This window comes from Bidens hawaiensis, unplaced genomic scaffold, assembly GCF_021521415.1.
Source record: "Bidens hawaiensis isolate Kalapana, Puna unplaced genomic scaffold, B.hawaiensis_p1.1 tig00005028_1, whole genome shotgun sequence".
In the NCBI taxonomy this organism is placed as follows: Eukaryota; Viridiplantae; Streptophyta; class Magnoliopsida; order Asterales; family Asteraceae; genus Bidens; species Bidens hawaiensis.
Genome location: NW_027491319.1, coordinates 4,479 through 20,172, shown reverse-complemented (window position 1 = coordinate 20,172; position 15,694 = coordinate 4,479). Strand labels below are relative to the sequence as shown.

The 15,694-nt window shown below is 34.4% G+C and overlaps 3 protein-coding genes across 3 annotated transcripts; 1 reads left to right on the top strand and 2 right to left on the bottom strand.

Moving 5' to 3' along the window:
* The first annotated feature begins 440 nt into the window (after nt 1–440).
* On the top strand, nt 441–3,933 carry LOC143628592 (granule-bound starch synthase 2, chloroplastic/amyloplastic-like). The gene is made up of 8 exons (XM_077098142.1): nt 441–770; nt 1,587–1,863; nt 1,963–2,027; nt 2,122–2,199; nt 2,294–2,404; nt 2,496–2,540; nt 2,648–2,821; nt 2,889–3,933. The coding sequence occupies exons 1-8, from the start codon at nt 501–503 to the stop codon at nt 3,846–3,848; spliced, it is 1,980 nt and encodes a 659-aa protein (XP_076954257.1). The 5' UTR covers nt 441–500; the 3' UTR covers nt 3,849–3,933.
* LOC143628593 (defective in cullin neddylation protein AAR3-like) lies at nt 3,925–6,385 on the bottom strand. The gene is made up of 9 exons (XM_077098143.1): nt 6,235–6,385; nt 5,796–5,925; nt 5,178–5,229; nt 4,982–5,057; nt 4,817–4,899; nt 4,632–4,728; nt 4,517–4,562; nt 4,364–4,446; nt 3,925–4,283 (listed from the first exon to the last, which is right to left on the bottom strand). Exons 1-9 carry the CDS (start codon nt 6,293–6,295, stop codon nt 4,066–4,068), a joined length of 846 nt encoding a protein of 281 aa, XP_076954258.1. The 5' UTR covers nt 6,296–6,385; the 3' UTR covers nt 3,925–4,065.
* A 6,043-nt stretch (nt 6,386–12,428) lies between these two features.
* Nucleotides 12,429–13,685, bottom strand: LOC143628544 (uncharacterized protein At5g19025-like). Its single transcript, XM_077098106.1, has one exon. The coding sequence runs from the start codon at nt 13,341–13,343 to the stop codon at nt 12,711–12,713; it is 633 nt and encodes a 210-aa protein (XP_076954221.1). The 5' UTR covers nt 13,344–13,685; the 3' UTR covers nt 12,429–12,710.
* Between the last annotated feature and the right edge of the window lie 2,009 nt (nt 13,686–15,694).

Here is a 15,694-nt window from a genome sequence, read left to right as displayed (position 1 = left end):
AGCGAAAATCAGCGTCCATAGATTTCTATGTGTGCAAATCAAATGTCACCCGTTCATTGATTTGTTTGTGCGAGATGCACACAAATTTTCAAGTTCAATATCTTTTCACGCACAGGATACTCCTAGAGAGTTTTTAGCGGATTCATAAAAAGTGTGTTTTCACAAAGAAATTTGAATAATTTGAAAATTTAATAATTTGTATAAATAAAGGGCATAGTATAAATCATCGTTACTAAACACTTAACCTGTAATGAATACGTGTAATGTAGGTCCGACTATCTTCAACGAGCACCACCCATTTGATCAAATTTGGAGTTTTTGATTTTGTGCTCGTGTTCCATATTCCCTCATTCCGTGGGACCCACTTGATCCAATAGGATTCTTAGTTTCAAGATACCGATTAGTTTTCTACATATTCAACTTATTACTTCTAGCTACTCTTTAACCTTAATTCCCTGCAAAAGTCTCTTGACACATTTGATAATTGATCCAACACCTTAATGGCAACCATGTGTTCCATGCCGTTTGTGATCGATCACAATTCAATCGAAAGAACGGTTGTTTTAAATAATCGTCGTCCATTCCAGAACCCCTTGTTCGCACATAAGAAGCCCAGAAAATCACTAACTGGGTTCACATTTGTATCTAATGCACGGAGGATCATGGCAACCGGAAAAAATAGCTCCAAGATTGATGGCAGTGGTGATACGAAGGTTCAAGTTACAACTGAGGAAACTATGAAGGAATTTGCAAGGCTAACAGATGTACAGGTATATTATGCACCGTGTGATCCTAGTTTTTGCTAGTAGTAATAAATATGATAAAAATTGTTCATGTAAATTTTATAAATACATACATATAACTTGATATCCGATAAATAAAAATTTAACTTTGGCCAAAGCTTATAATCTCAAACCGGCTAAATAGATTGATTTGCCTCAGTTAGGAATCTATCTATCAACTTGGTTACATGTTTTTCGGTTTGGTTCGGGTAAGACTATTTTTGAAAACTCATTACCAAATTTAAGTTAAGATGCTAATGGTTCTATGAAAACTTATAAGTTTAGTTTATAGTTTTATAACGGTATTTGGAAACTACTTTAGTTGGTCTCGTATTTGTAATATTTCTAAAGCATGTCATTATAAACGTATGAAAAGTAGAGTGTTTTCAATATGAATTTGTAAAACCACGATAAATTATATTAACATATGAACTAATTCGAAAATTTCAAACATTAATGTTATATTATAATAATTTGAATTTCTAATAATTTGGATCATTTATAAAAAAAATAATGATAAATAAGAGTATATAACCGAAAGAAAATTAAGTTGATAATAGTGTTCAAATAAAAATAAATAATTAAAATAAGAGGTTATATTATATTTAGAAAAGTCTAAAGCAATTTAAAATTTGGATTTGAAAGAATAAATACATAGCATTTCAAAGAATAAAACTAAGCTGAATTTAAGACTTGGCCTCATTTGCAGTGAATGTTAAAGAAAGACTTAACTACTTTAGCATATCAGTTCTGTTTATATTTTCTGCTAAACAACCTGAAATTACAATTACTTTTTCTTTGTAGAGTATAGTTGAAACAACAGAAGGCTTTCTCAATGAACGCCACACTGCTAGCAAGCTATCTAATATCGCTGTTGATGCGGTTGAAGATGACACCCTACAACCCGTGGTTAATAGACACAATGATGAAGATAAAAACGAGACCGACGTGACAAGCGAACCAACATCAGATGAAGCAGATGTTCCTGCAAGTGATGATGTTGAATCCCTTCCTTTAGCGGGCCCAAATGTAATGAATGTCATATTGGTTGCAGCCGAATGCGCTCCCTGGTCTAAAACAGGTACCAAATTTAAGTCGTTACAACCAAATCTCGATTCAATATTCTACCACACCTGTATTTGAATAATTTATAATTATGTATTTATGTATGCATCTATAGGCGGTCTTGGTGATGTTGCTGGTGCTTTACCGAAGGCTTTGGCTCAGCGCGGGCACAGAGTAATGGTAACGTTTGACCTATTAATACATGCTATCCTTATAAAGTGTGCTAAAACGTACACTCGGGAGTCTTGATGTTTGGTTTTCTGTAAGTATTTAGGTAGTCGTACCGATGTATGGTGATTATGGTGACGTTCAAGATACCGGGGTTAGGAGACGTTATAAAGTCGGTTGGGAGGTATGCAATGAAGTACACGTCATTTTAATTGCTTGAATCGAGTTGAGCTTAAATATTGTTACAAGTAGGTAACTGATTGTACTTTTATTTTCAGGATGTGGATGTGCAGTACCTTCAAACATTCATTGATGGTGTAGATTTTGTTTTTATCAGATGTCACATGTTTAACAACTTGGGAAGTAATATATATGGAGGGGATCGCGAGGTACTCGAGTCGCATAAGTTCTAATTAGAGAAGATAAACAAAAACGACTCTTTCTTTTCTAATGATATTCGGTTGATGTTTATTATTGTAGGGCATTCTAAGACGCATGGTTTTGTTCTGCAAAGCAGCTGTTGAGGTACAACTCAAAAAACAAGATGTCAATCACATTGCCATTGAATCATAACTATAATAATTATAATTCATATATAAACTCTCGTCGAACTAACAACTCGTTACCTATAGGTTCCATGGTACATCCCGTGCGGGGGCGTATGCTATGGAGACGGAAATTTGGTTTTCATTGCAAACGATTGGCATACCGCATTGTTACCGGTTTATCTCAAAGCATATTATCGTGACAACAGATTGATGCGATATACAAGATCCGTCCTTGTGATCCATAACATAGCTCATCAGGTTGGCTACCTTCATTCGGATTTATTCATAAACGAGTCGAAATTGTTTTTAATTTTTTAACTTTCAGGGGCGCGGTCCAGTTGATGATTTTAGTCATGTGGATCTACCACCACACTACTTGGATCTTTTCAGATTGTATGATCCTGTCGGAGGTGAACACTTCAACATCTTTGCTTCGGGTCTCAAAACAGCTGACCGTGTCGTAACCGTGAGTCACGGATATGCGTGGGAACTAAAGACCAGCGAGGGCGGTTGGGGTTTACACAACATAATAAACGAAAACAATTGGAAACTAAAAGGTATTGTCAACGGAATCGACACGACAGATTGGAACCCTGAAGTCGACACCCACTTAGCATCATCAGATGGTTACACTAATTACTCTATAAACACACTCGAAACCGGCAAGCCACAATGCAAAACCGCCCTGCAAAAAGAGCTTGGGTTACCGGTTCGAGACGATGTTCCGCTAATTGGGTTCATTGGAAGACTTGATGTTCAAAAGGGTGTTGACTTAATAGCCGAGAGTGTTCCATGGATAGTTGACCAAGATGCACAACTGGTCATGTTGGGTACAGGAAGACCCGACCTTGAACAAATGCTTAGAGAAATGGAAAACCGGTACCCAGAAAAGGTCCGAGGATGGGTCGGGTTCTCGGTCAAAATGGCTCACCGGATCACTGCAGGTGTGGATATATTGTTAATGCCATCAAGGTTCGAGCCGTGTGGGCTTAATCAATTATATGCTATGAGTTATGGAACCGTGCCTGTTGTACACGCGGTGGGTGGTTTGAGAGACACGGTTGAGCCGTTTGACCCTTTCAATGAGTCAGGAGTAGGATGGACATTTAGCAGAGCCGAGGCCGGTCAACTGATCCACGCACTCGGGAATTGTTTGTTGACTTATAGAGAGTATAAGCAGAGCTGGAAGGGGATCCAAAAACGGGGGATGGCACGGGATCTTAGTTGGAACAATGCTGCTCAACATTATGAGGATGTTTTTGTTGCTGCTAAGTATCAGTGGTAAATTTGGTTCTAACTAAAATGTATGTATAACTAATGGATTCATAAAACACATACATATAATGATAGCTACAAAAGACATTGAATTATTTTGTATATAGAGCACATAATACACCATGAAATACTCAACAATGATGAATGTAATGTGAGACTCAATAAGAAGATGAAAAATGGATGGTTATGGTTTAAAAAGCCCCTCACATACATAAACATAAAATTCTCTATGTAAATGACACTCTATTTTCATGATCAAATTTCAAACAAGAATGATTTGAAAAAAGTTTTGCAAAACCTTTTGAAAGACCGCCCTCAACCGCACACGGGCTGTTATGTTTCACATGGTCCACAGTGTGCCTTCTCTTGGAGATGATGATGCCATCCATGGATTCTAATTCTTGGCCTTCCAACTTTCTCTTTGCCCCGGGGTACACTTTCAATCCTGCAAGTTTAAGAACAGATTATCAGGATGTTTCTACTTTTTAGTTTCTTATTATTTTTTTGTTGCTAGTGATGATATACCAGGTAGAGTCTCATGAATCGGTTGGTCTTCTAAATCACCACATGTGCAACCTAACTTATGAGTATCTTCTGATCCACTAACCCTGCACCAAATATATGTAAATAGGTTTTATATGATCATATGAACTTCAAGGGGGTAAAGATTGTGTATACCTATACATGTGCTCAACAAACTCATCAATCAGAACAGGCCAAGCCCCTAACAAAACCATATATAAATATTAGATACTGTTGCATATATGACAGGGGCAAGTATTTATGTTATTACCTTCGGGATCATATCCTTCGAGATTTTCATGTACACAGCGACTAAATGCCAACACTTGCCTCCATGTATCCTCAGAGATATTGTGCCTCTGATTATCCTATATGTCAAATTCCAAAATATTCGTTTGGTTCAATTGATAAACTATGCAACATCTCAAATGTAATTTGAAATATCCTTATGAGTACCTCAATGAAGCTGCACCATTGATTAAGTAATCTGAATCTTCCAGACAAAACTAATTTCCAAGCCATAATTGCCCTACTTACAGCTGAAAATATTATTCAGAAAAATCAGATTAATGTTATATGTTTGTAAGACGATCATAAACTTTTATTTGATATCCCACTTACTGATGCTTCTTTGACCGTTTTCACGGCAAATAAAGAATACAAAATTATAGAATCTTGAGAACTCATGGGAGTCTACCTGCACAGATAGTACATTGGTGTATTAATAATAATACATAGTTACTAGTACATTGGTGCTTTAATAATAATACATATATTTTGTACACACATTATAAGATTGAAATGATCATCATCTCACCATCAAATTAAGCCTTGACATAAGTACAGAAAGCTCTTCAAAGATTGACATCCTGTCATGAGCAATAACGCAGTGTTCATCAATATCAACCAATTTTAAGTGATGCCACATTCTCAAGTACGAATAAAAATAATAATAATCTATGCAGTCAACATTGCCGATATCAGTAAATGGTTCTCATGAGAAATACTGGTTAGAATATCGGTACAGATAATATCGGCAATATTGACCAATATTGAACCGATATTTGACTGATATATCATCGATATATCTTATATCAATATTTTAAGCCTTAATTCTCAGTTTTTAGTGTTTAATGTTAGTGTTTTAAGTCTTAATCAGTTCCTACTTGCTACAATTAATAGTGTTTTGCAAGTTGCAAAAGGTTAATTTGTTAATGGTAGGATAGTATACTGAATTGTTAGTGTTAAATTGCTCTATATATATAATTCTACATGATATTAAAATTACCGATATCCCACTGCGATAACCGATATCTCAAATGTTGGTCCTAGACCGATATCCGATATTTATCGGCATTAACTGCATAGATAATAATAATAATAATAATAATAATAATGTTTCTGCATCTAAGTTGAAACTTTGATAGACAGATACCTTTTATACACCCTCGACTCAACCAATTCTAGAAGCCGGGACAATCCCTCCCTGGCCAATTTAGTTTTCATCGACTCGTTAGCGTGCCTGTAACCATCCCCCTCAGAAGCATACACGTCCAACGCGATTTCTGCAAAAATATTGTGAAGAAAACAAGATTTAGCTTTGGTATACAAACACATATATTCAAACAGTATGATCATGACTGTTATATTTTGTCTACAAACATATATACATGCGTCTAACTTCCTACTCGAACTAATACCTCTTCTTTATTCACATAATAATATTTAACAGTTCACTTAAGTTACAATTAACGTATGGATAGCCAGACATATGAAATTGAACCCTAATTGAACATATTGATCTAATAAACAGAAAATAATGGATGATTATAATAATAAAGAGAAAGGAATAATTAGGGATTTAGGTATTATACCGCAATAGCGTCTGTAAATCTGAAAGATATCGAGTTGATTTGAAAGCGATGGAGAATCCATGAATAATAAGAAATTGAAAACCCTGGATTATTATTATTTATTAGATGAGGAGGTTCATGGATTATTCATTCCACAGTGTCACTCTCTCCCCAAAACCATTTCTTTTCTTTTGTCAACGTCATTATCATTTTTTTATGATAGACCATCAACATTTAAGTTTATATTTGTTTATTATCTTTCAAATTTCGAAATTACTTTGATTTTCATTATCTACAAAAGTAAAGATCATATTTACCAAATTAATTTTCTAATTAAACTAGGGTATTAATCCTATTAGACTGTTCTCTATAGTGGAGGGCATCGAAGCCCCTTCGCAATGCAACATTAGAGTTACGTGAGTACCGGGGGGCATCGAAGCCCCAACCTATAATGCCTCGTTGTGGTTTAAACTTTAAAGTCTTTAGGACGCCCCATTATATATATATACACATATACATATGCATGTGTGTGTAAGAGAGATGGAGAGAGGGAGGGCCCATCAAAATTCACCCATCCGCGCACATCGTTGTGAAGCCCCCCCCCCCCCCCCCCAAAGTGTCCATCTGCGGTGTGCAGGGGCATCGAAGCTCCAATGACACCCATAGAGGATGGTCTTATAACAAATGAAACGAAAACCCAAAATATATAGTTGTTTAAGTGAAATGAATCTTGCGGGCTACAACGGATGTTAATTCGGTTAGTTTTAGTGCGACTATTGTAGCAAACAAAATAAAATAAGTTGGTGCCTCAAGAATGAAATTAGAGATTGATTTTTGTAAAACTTCTCCAACCAATATTAGGGTATCTTCCGGTGTAGAAGTAATTTCAAAATCAAAACCAGTCAAACCATTTTAATTTTAAGCAAAATAGGTAGTGATCTTTGACGTTATTTTACTAATCTCGTGAAAATAACGTTAAAAGCGGCGGAAGGTTAATCAGGTATCATGTGGTGGCGTTGATAGCCGAAAGACAAGGGCACATGCACCAATCAGCTGGTGTCCCGATGATTGAGTGCTATGTGCCTTATGTCCAAGGCTTGATGCAAAACTACTATCGAGCCGGGGGTCTCACCGGAAGCAGCCTCTCTATCCCTATGGGATAGAGGTAAGGATGTCTACATCTTTTCCTCCTCAGACCCTACCATAGCATTGCTATTGGTGGGATATACTGAGTACGATGATGATGATGATGATGATCTTTGAGGTGGAAATAGCCAAATGGCTAGTTGGGTGATTCAAAAAGATATAGTTAACATTTGAAGTATTTGTTTCTCTTCCTTGCTTAAGATAACAAATAAAGATCCTTGATTTTGTGGTAATTAAAGAATGCTTAAAGAGTCGACACCACTGTTTGGGATATTCATCAACGGATTCGTTTTTGAGATATAAAAACAAAGAAAGGATACGGTAGATACATGGTTGACTATCCAGCCTCTAAATTGTTTTTGTTATCTCTCTCCTTTTTGGTTGTTTAAGCAACACATTGTCATACTCAAACCTTTTAGCTTACCTCTCAAAAATCAAAATAAAATACAAAGAACAGTTGTACTTTTGAGTTAATTAACTAATTCATTGATCCATATCAAAGCTTAAGATTAACAAGCAAAGAAAGTGAATAGCTAAAAGTTTTTAAAATTTTTTTGATTTTAATCTTATTCCTTACACATATAAACACAAGCCGAACTACATCTAGATAATGGGTAAGCGAGCAACAAGCTGTGCCGCTTCTAAAAGTAGTTTAGCTTTAACACCACTCTACTTGTAATCTTCATGTTTTGGTGATTACTTTTGAGTTTAATATAATGAAGAGGTTAAGGTTCTCTATCCCTATAAAGAAGAAAGGGACTTTAGGTGATCAATACATTTGCTATGGAGAAGCTTGTAATGATCTCTACCGAATTTAGATAAACGTTTGATAGTAAAGATAACTTTTTATTGGTGATTGAGGAGTAGACGTACATTGGAGTGGTCAACCTTCATCAAAACCATCATACATCATGGTGCCCTTATCTCGATATATTTATATTGCACACTCTTTGTTAGAGCATCTCCAATGGTAGAGGTATTTTTTTTTTCAAACACCTCAACATCATCACCATCTTTTCACTTTTCTTTCATTTCTCTCTCCCCTCTCTTAGAGCACCTTCAATGGGTTTGACATAAGGACCGTCACCTCACCCAGCTCCACCTTCTCTCTCTTCATTATCTCTGCTCTTCTCTCTCCTTTACAACCCCACCTCTGATATAGATGGTTTGTAGGAGCACCATTGGAGATGCCCTTACTTTTATCTTACAAACACCCACTTTGAAAATAAAAACTCTTTTCTTCTCCACATAAGGCTAAGGGTAATGGGGCTTGGTTGAGCCCCAAGTGATCCAATCAAAACCCGACACGTAGGTGATGACATGGCCCTGGATCAAACCCCCTCGTCCGCGCCACTGATCACATGAAGGGTGTAGAGGTGTTCGCGAGCCCCAAGTGATCCAGCGGCTACTTTAAACTTAAACTAGCCAAAGGCTATTTGATCGCCCTGCGGTCCTGGCCACGGGGCTCGTCCGCGCCCCTGATCACCTGAAGGGTGTAGCGGTGTTCGCGAGCCACCTAGGCCGTCACCTGGACCACGCCGGCTCCTTCACCCCCACTACCCTTTGGCCTAACACTCTCTCCGCCACATGATTTTAAACGTCTTTTAGGTTAACCATTGGAGATGCCCTTATATGCATTTAACATTGTTACTTTCTCCGATAAAGATATCCTTTAGCTCCTTTAATAATAAAAAGTGACATAGGTTTCAACAACTTTCAAACATTCTTAGAGTGATTATATCCTATCCCAGGTCTCAAGATCATCAAGCAAGAAGAATATGAAAATCTTTCAATCCATCAACCCCCTTAAGATGCTTGTAATCTTTTTTAGATTTGTGATTCCTTCTAAACATCAATAAGGGAGAAGGATAAATATATGTGTTCACTTGATGATCACCACCATGTTAGTGAAATGATAAAATACACATATTTTGGATTTTATATATATGTTCACTTCATAAAGAATACATTTTGTGGAGGATCAAGGGAATTGAATGGCACACGTTTAAGTTATTGTGTTTCACTAAAACCACTATACACCATCGTATTTGTGGTAGTTATTTCCTCTTCCTTATCTCATATTTTCTTTATTAGTTTTTGTTGTGTGTTCATAAAATAACAAAAAATGGTAGTTATTTCGCTGCTTATCCTTTTAAATCAGTTTTAATTGTTTACCAAGGTGGCAAGGTTGTTCAAGCTCACAGTGAAAAACGTCGGTGGACAATTAGAAGACTACAAATAGTCCCTATAGTATGATTTTGTAGAATGTTAGTTACGTGACTTCTATTGAATGTAGTTGTTACATTGTTGTAGTAAACTCTAATATTATTTCAAAATCTTCGTATTTTTGTGATATTTCCGTTATCAGAATTTGGGTGTAGCGCATAAAAAACACATCGTGACTATCCAAATGCATTCATATGTTTGTTTGGATTTTTAATTCACAATACAACAAATAAATAGAATGGACACATATAAACACCAAGCAGTTTATCTCTACTATATATAATACATGAGTTAGGGACCTCTTAAATTTAAGAGGTACATAACTCATTGCAACAAATACAAGTGTTGAAGCATCCATTTTTGAATTTTAAGGACTAAAAGTGTCTTTTCAACAACACATCCTACGCAACAATTAATTTGGTATTATATAATTACACTATTTCTCCTTTATCTTTGCATTTTTTTTTGTAAATTTAGCCAGTATTTATATTTCAATCCATTCATCTTTCTCCACACATTCCTCAAATCTATTTCTTTTATATCCTTGAGTATATTGTATACTAGTTTGAGTCTTGTGTATTACACGGATAATTGTTGAAAATTTTAAATTTTGATCATTAAGTGAAATACAGTCAACAAATTGATCATATATTGTTAATACAATTACAATTAAATTAAAATTACCTAACTAAGATTACAAAAAAATGATACAAATAGGTTAAAACTTCCTTTTACACTACATTTGTCATTGCGTTAGCAGATATACATTGTTTATCAAAAATCAAAATCTTTAGTTCATGTCTTCTTGTAACTCTTAATAAAGTAACATATTGGCTTGCTTATAACTCATGATATAGCCATATATAGTTGTCCGTGTGACAAAAAATGTTCTCCAAGTACATACCAACTCTAGATAAATGATAATATACATCCAAGATACTAATAAAAAAAATATTCATACACATAAAATATCATAGTTTTTAATCAATTAATATGATGTCATTTAAGAACATCTGCTCATGTTTATCCAAAGAAAAAAAAACATGATTATCCCAAACTCCATATACCTGAACTTTGATGATATAATCATCCTTAGAATCTTTACAATTTGAAATTGATTGATCATGATAAATTTGTAGTCATTAATATTCCGTGTAGGACAAATTTTTAATTGACTTTATATTTTACAATTAAAAATTGTATAATCAAGCAATATAAAAACCACAAATTTAAATATAACAAAATGATTTGTTTATTTCATATGAATGTAATTGCCAGAAAAATGAAAAATACATACTAACATTAAAACCATGTTTGATTATTTTGAGTTAAAAGAATATTAGAGTATTTAAAGTTGCATAAAGTGAAGGTAGTGATTCTTATTTATAATTGTTGAAAGTAGGGTTGTTACTTTTACCCGTAACATGAAACCCAACCCAAGAAAACCCGTACCTCAACCCAAACCAACCCGACCCGAGAAACTCGAACCCAAGAAAATACTAACCCGAACCTTAACCGAAGTAATTCGGGTTGGTTCTTGGGTCAGAATTCTAGGTTTCGGGTCAACCCAAAAACTTTTAGTTTTAAAATCATACGTAATTTTAGGTATTAAAGGTTAAGCCTTAGTCACTGACGTTATCAGGATTTAGTTCAAGTCGATTGTTCTTAGTTCACATATTATGAATCGAATGTTTATTGTTTATTATTTTGAATATAAACCATAATAAACACTTTAATTAACACTTCAAAATTCCCTATTCGTCTCTTGTCAATCCATATGGAGAATACTTATTATATGTAGTAATGGATTTAGTTGGAAATGGAATAAATCTATAATTTTAATGTTATATATTGAAATGACTTAAAAGATAAAGACCATATATGAAAATTGGTTGGAAAAAAAAAGGTGAGGAGGGCTATGGTATTGACAAGTGACAAAAATTGTAGGCGTTTATTATAATAGATAGATTTTAAAAATATTCAAACATACAGTTGCAAAGTTCTTATTTTTATCTACACTTTGATATAAATTTTATTCAAAACCGAGGTGCGAATTATAAAGTACAAGTCAAAGTTGCATCAATTTACAAGTATTTAAAGATTAAAAGTTTTAACTTAAATTTATCTGATTTTGACAGTTCTAATTTTAATATAATTACAGTTTGTCCACTTAACTTTACTTAACTTTAGTAAATATATGAATTAATTTCAACTTTGGTCATTTATCCATCCATGTAGTTGGCAAGTTTACTTTTTTTTCATTCTATATGTTAAAATATATATATATATATTAAAAAACAAACTTATCATTGCGACATGTTTATTTTTATTGATGTTCGTTATAATTTTTATTGATGTTTCGTTACGAGGATAATATAGCATATGCATATCGGGTTGCTCACATTTAGGTATTGTGTGATGCGCTTATTGACACCTATTACACGCATGATGCCACGTTAAACGCATGCCAACTATATAGAATGTATAAATTGTTTCCAACTATATAATCAAGGTAACATATGCTTTTCTCTCTTTTATTTAAACTCGTCTGTTAATTGAATTCACAACATAAAATGATGTACTTTTAAGCATGTCTCCCAGGGAACCGTTAGGAGGTAAGGACCAAAGCTCGAGGATTTCCTTATGACCTTCAAGATTTAACTTTTAAATTCTTGTTATTTCCTTTTAACCATCGTACTTGGAAGTATTTAAAGATAACTAGGCGTAGAGGAACCACCCCGATTAATATATTTTCGCTACATAGTCCAGCATCAAACGGGCACAATAAACCCTTTGAAAAGAGAGGTGCGACAATACTTATAATAGATCATATATTCAGTGATATATTATATGTAATCCGACTAAATATTTTATGTAACACTATGGTTAACCTTATGATTTGTCCACAAACCATAATCTAATCATCCACAGAATCAACCATAAAAGCAAAAGTTAAGGATAATATCAAAAAAAGGCAAACCACACATGACAGGAACATCAAAGCTTAAATCTTTATATCAAAATCTCAACACAAAGTATATACCAAGGTTTGTATATGCACCACCATTCATATATCCGGACAACTTATTTTAATCATGTTTTATAATCACAGAATCATCTTTTACCTACTTTTTAATCCTTTTGTGATTCTTCTTTGGACCAGGAACTTCCAACCTTCCTACAGAACAACCACACCGGGCTCGAAACACAAGAACCGCACACCCATTAATCGGTGCCATCTTCTTGAGCTCAGCCTCTAACTCCTTATTATAATCTCTTGGCAATTCAAACAGACCTTTCTTTAACCCAAACTTCCCCAAATTACCACCACCATGTGAACAACTTGATTTACTAGAACTGCTCAAACTACTACGCGTTTCGAGCTGGATATCGAATTCAGCCGCCTTATGCAGCCCGCGACAGCCCGGTTTACCACATTTATGAGACGTGCATATTGTAACAGCCACAACAGCCATTGATGCACTGAAAATACTAAGGCCTAGACACCCGTATATCATGGGTGCTTCAAGAACCTCATCTTTGATTAAAAATGATATCTTTTCAAGAAATTCAAAAGTTTGAAAAAATAAAAGATTTGCATAGGGATAAATCAGGAAGCCACAAGCACCAATTACAGCAATTAATATGATCAAATCAATCAAAGCAGATGGAGACTGTTCACATGTTGAAATTGGAGTTCTTTTTGATAATTTATGTGAATTATTATTAACCGGGATTGGATTATGAAAACAGACCATTTGGGTAAACAAAATCAAATTCTGATCAAAACCCGATTATCTTATCCGGATTAGAAACAAACCCACAAATTAAATCAAAATCAAATCAAGAACGATTCAAAACATAAAAAAAAAAAATCACCTGTGAGGATCAAGATTCGGAATCAAAACCCAGAAATTGAATCGAATCAATTGAAGGAATTTGATCGGATTGATAAGAGTTAGATAAATTGCCGGCTGAAAAGGGTATGAAGAGGCAAGCAAGCAAATGAAAAAGGATTAAAGAGTCATGTTTGTTTATGTGTCATCCATCATCTGTGTGAGTGAAGGCTTTGGGCTGAAGATGAAGAGTTTAATTGTAGATTGGGGCCTTTTATCTAAACAATTATGAAACACAAGATTCAATAATTTGTTAATGATAGGTACTTTTTATATTATGGGCCTACTTAGGGCTCACATATGAATCAAACATATACTTTTTAGTATTTTATATACATCATATATTCGACAATCATGGTTTATTGATTCGTGCAAATATAAATTGTGATTAGTTTTTTTTTTTTTTTTAGTTTCTCAAGCTAGGAAACAAACTGGATAATTGTTATGAAACTTATATATTGAGTTACATGGTTCTAATAGGTTATCATCGTTCATAAATATTGTCATCTCCATCACCTACTTGTTGTCACCGACGCCACCGCCGTCGTACCACTCTTTGTTATCGCCTTCAACACCATCTTGTAGTTGACCTTACTGCCACTAACATTGCCACCGCTCCTAGCCACTATAAAAAAAATAACGAGTGAACCTATTTTGGTATTTTTTTTAATCTAAAATGACTCATTTCAACTCAACTCTATTTTGGCATAACCAATTTTGACATGAATCCATGTTATGACCAAACTCATTTTGCTTAGAACCGATACGGACCCAAGCATGTTCCAACCAGTGACCCGAACCCGTGCCGACCGACCCAATTTGCTAGACCTAAAAAACATGTGTCGTGTTATTTTAAACAGTCGTGTTCAATATGGTGGTTTAACACAAATATAAAACATGAACACAAATTAAACGCTTGACTAAATGTGTCATTTACACGACACTGGACGTTTAACTCGATTAAATATTGATATCACGAATGGCACTACATAGTTAACACGCTTATATTATAACTCACTTAACAAAAGTAACAAATAATAAGGAACTAGCACGACATAATAAAAACTATCAGAAGTTACAATGTATATAACTATAATAAAGATACTCCGTAACACAATCAGCTAAATGGGACTTAAATGTGTCAGGTCCATCTATCAAAATAGATTTATACACATTAATTATGATCAATAAACGTTTAAAAAACTATCAAACTTCATAATAAATAACAGAAGCTACAACAACCATAAAGAGCGAAGTATGTGTGAGGTGAGGACTAAACATACGAGTATCAAATGCAATCTCACTTGTATTCTGTTTATAAGTTTATAATTTACCAATGGGTTGAAAAATGAAGAAATACTACTAATATCGTGGTACAATATCTAACGACCAGGACCCGAATGTGAGTGATGTAATAGTTAGTTCTCTTTAAAGTTTATCAATTTTTTGCTTGCCTTTCATCACGAAGCTTCTCAAATGTTTTCTGATCCCTTCTATCACCTACATGAATACATTGTTAAACCGGGAGCTCAAGAATAGAATAATACGCAAAGATTGATCAAGGTCGACTCGTAGAATTGAAAAAAAATATTGGGCCGAAGGCGAAATATTTTGGGTCTTAAATACAATGAGTATTTTGTTGGGTTTAAAAAAAGATGATTTTTAAATTTGTTTCCTTGATTATGATTTAGGTTGTGTAAAAACTTATGTATAATATCAGCAACCATGGATATACACACGAAATACCCAAACCAATTTTATTAAACCCCAATCGTTTATACAGATTCAACAACAAACCATATAAAGAACACTTAAGATCAGTAAATACCAGTTGATCTTAAGATTACATCTGTATAAGCAAAACGAACCCTAACTTTTCCTAAGAAATATGGAAACAACGAACCGGTAAAAAAAATCAATGACGAATCAAACCTTATGAGATATACACAACTCTTTAACCAGTTAGCAGCTCCTTATCTTTTTTCAATATTGCACAGTAGTCCTCCAATTTTGAACTTCCTTGCAGTCCAGTAACATAATCACATACACTAGACCGAAACTCCGGAAGATACCTCGTTAACACGTTTAACCAGTTATTAGAACATGAAACTATAAAATTATCACAAATGAATTGATCATAAAGTCATACTTTTAACATATAAAAAGAAACTTAAACATGTCTCAAATGAGTCTATAACTCACAACCTTTTGGT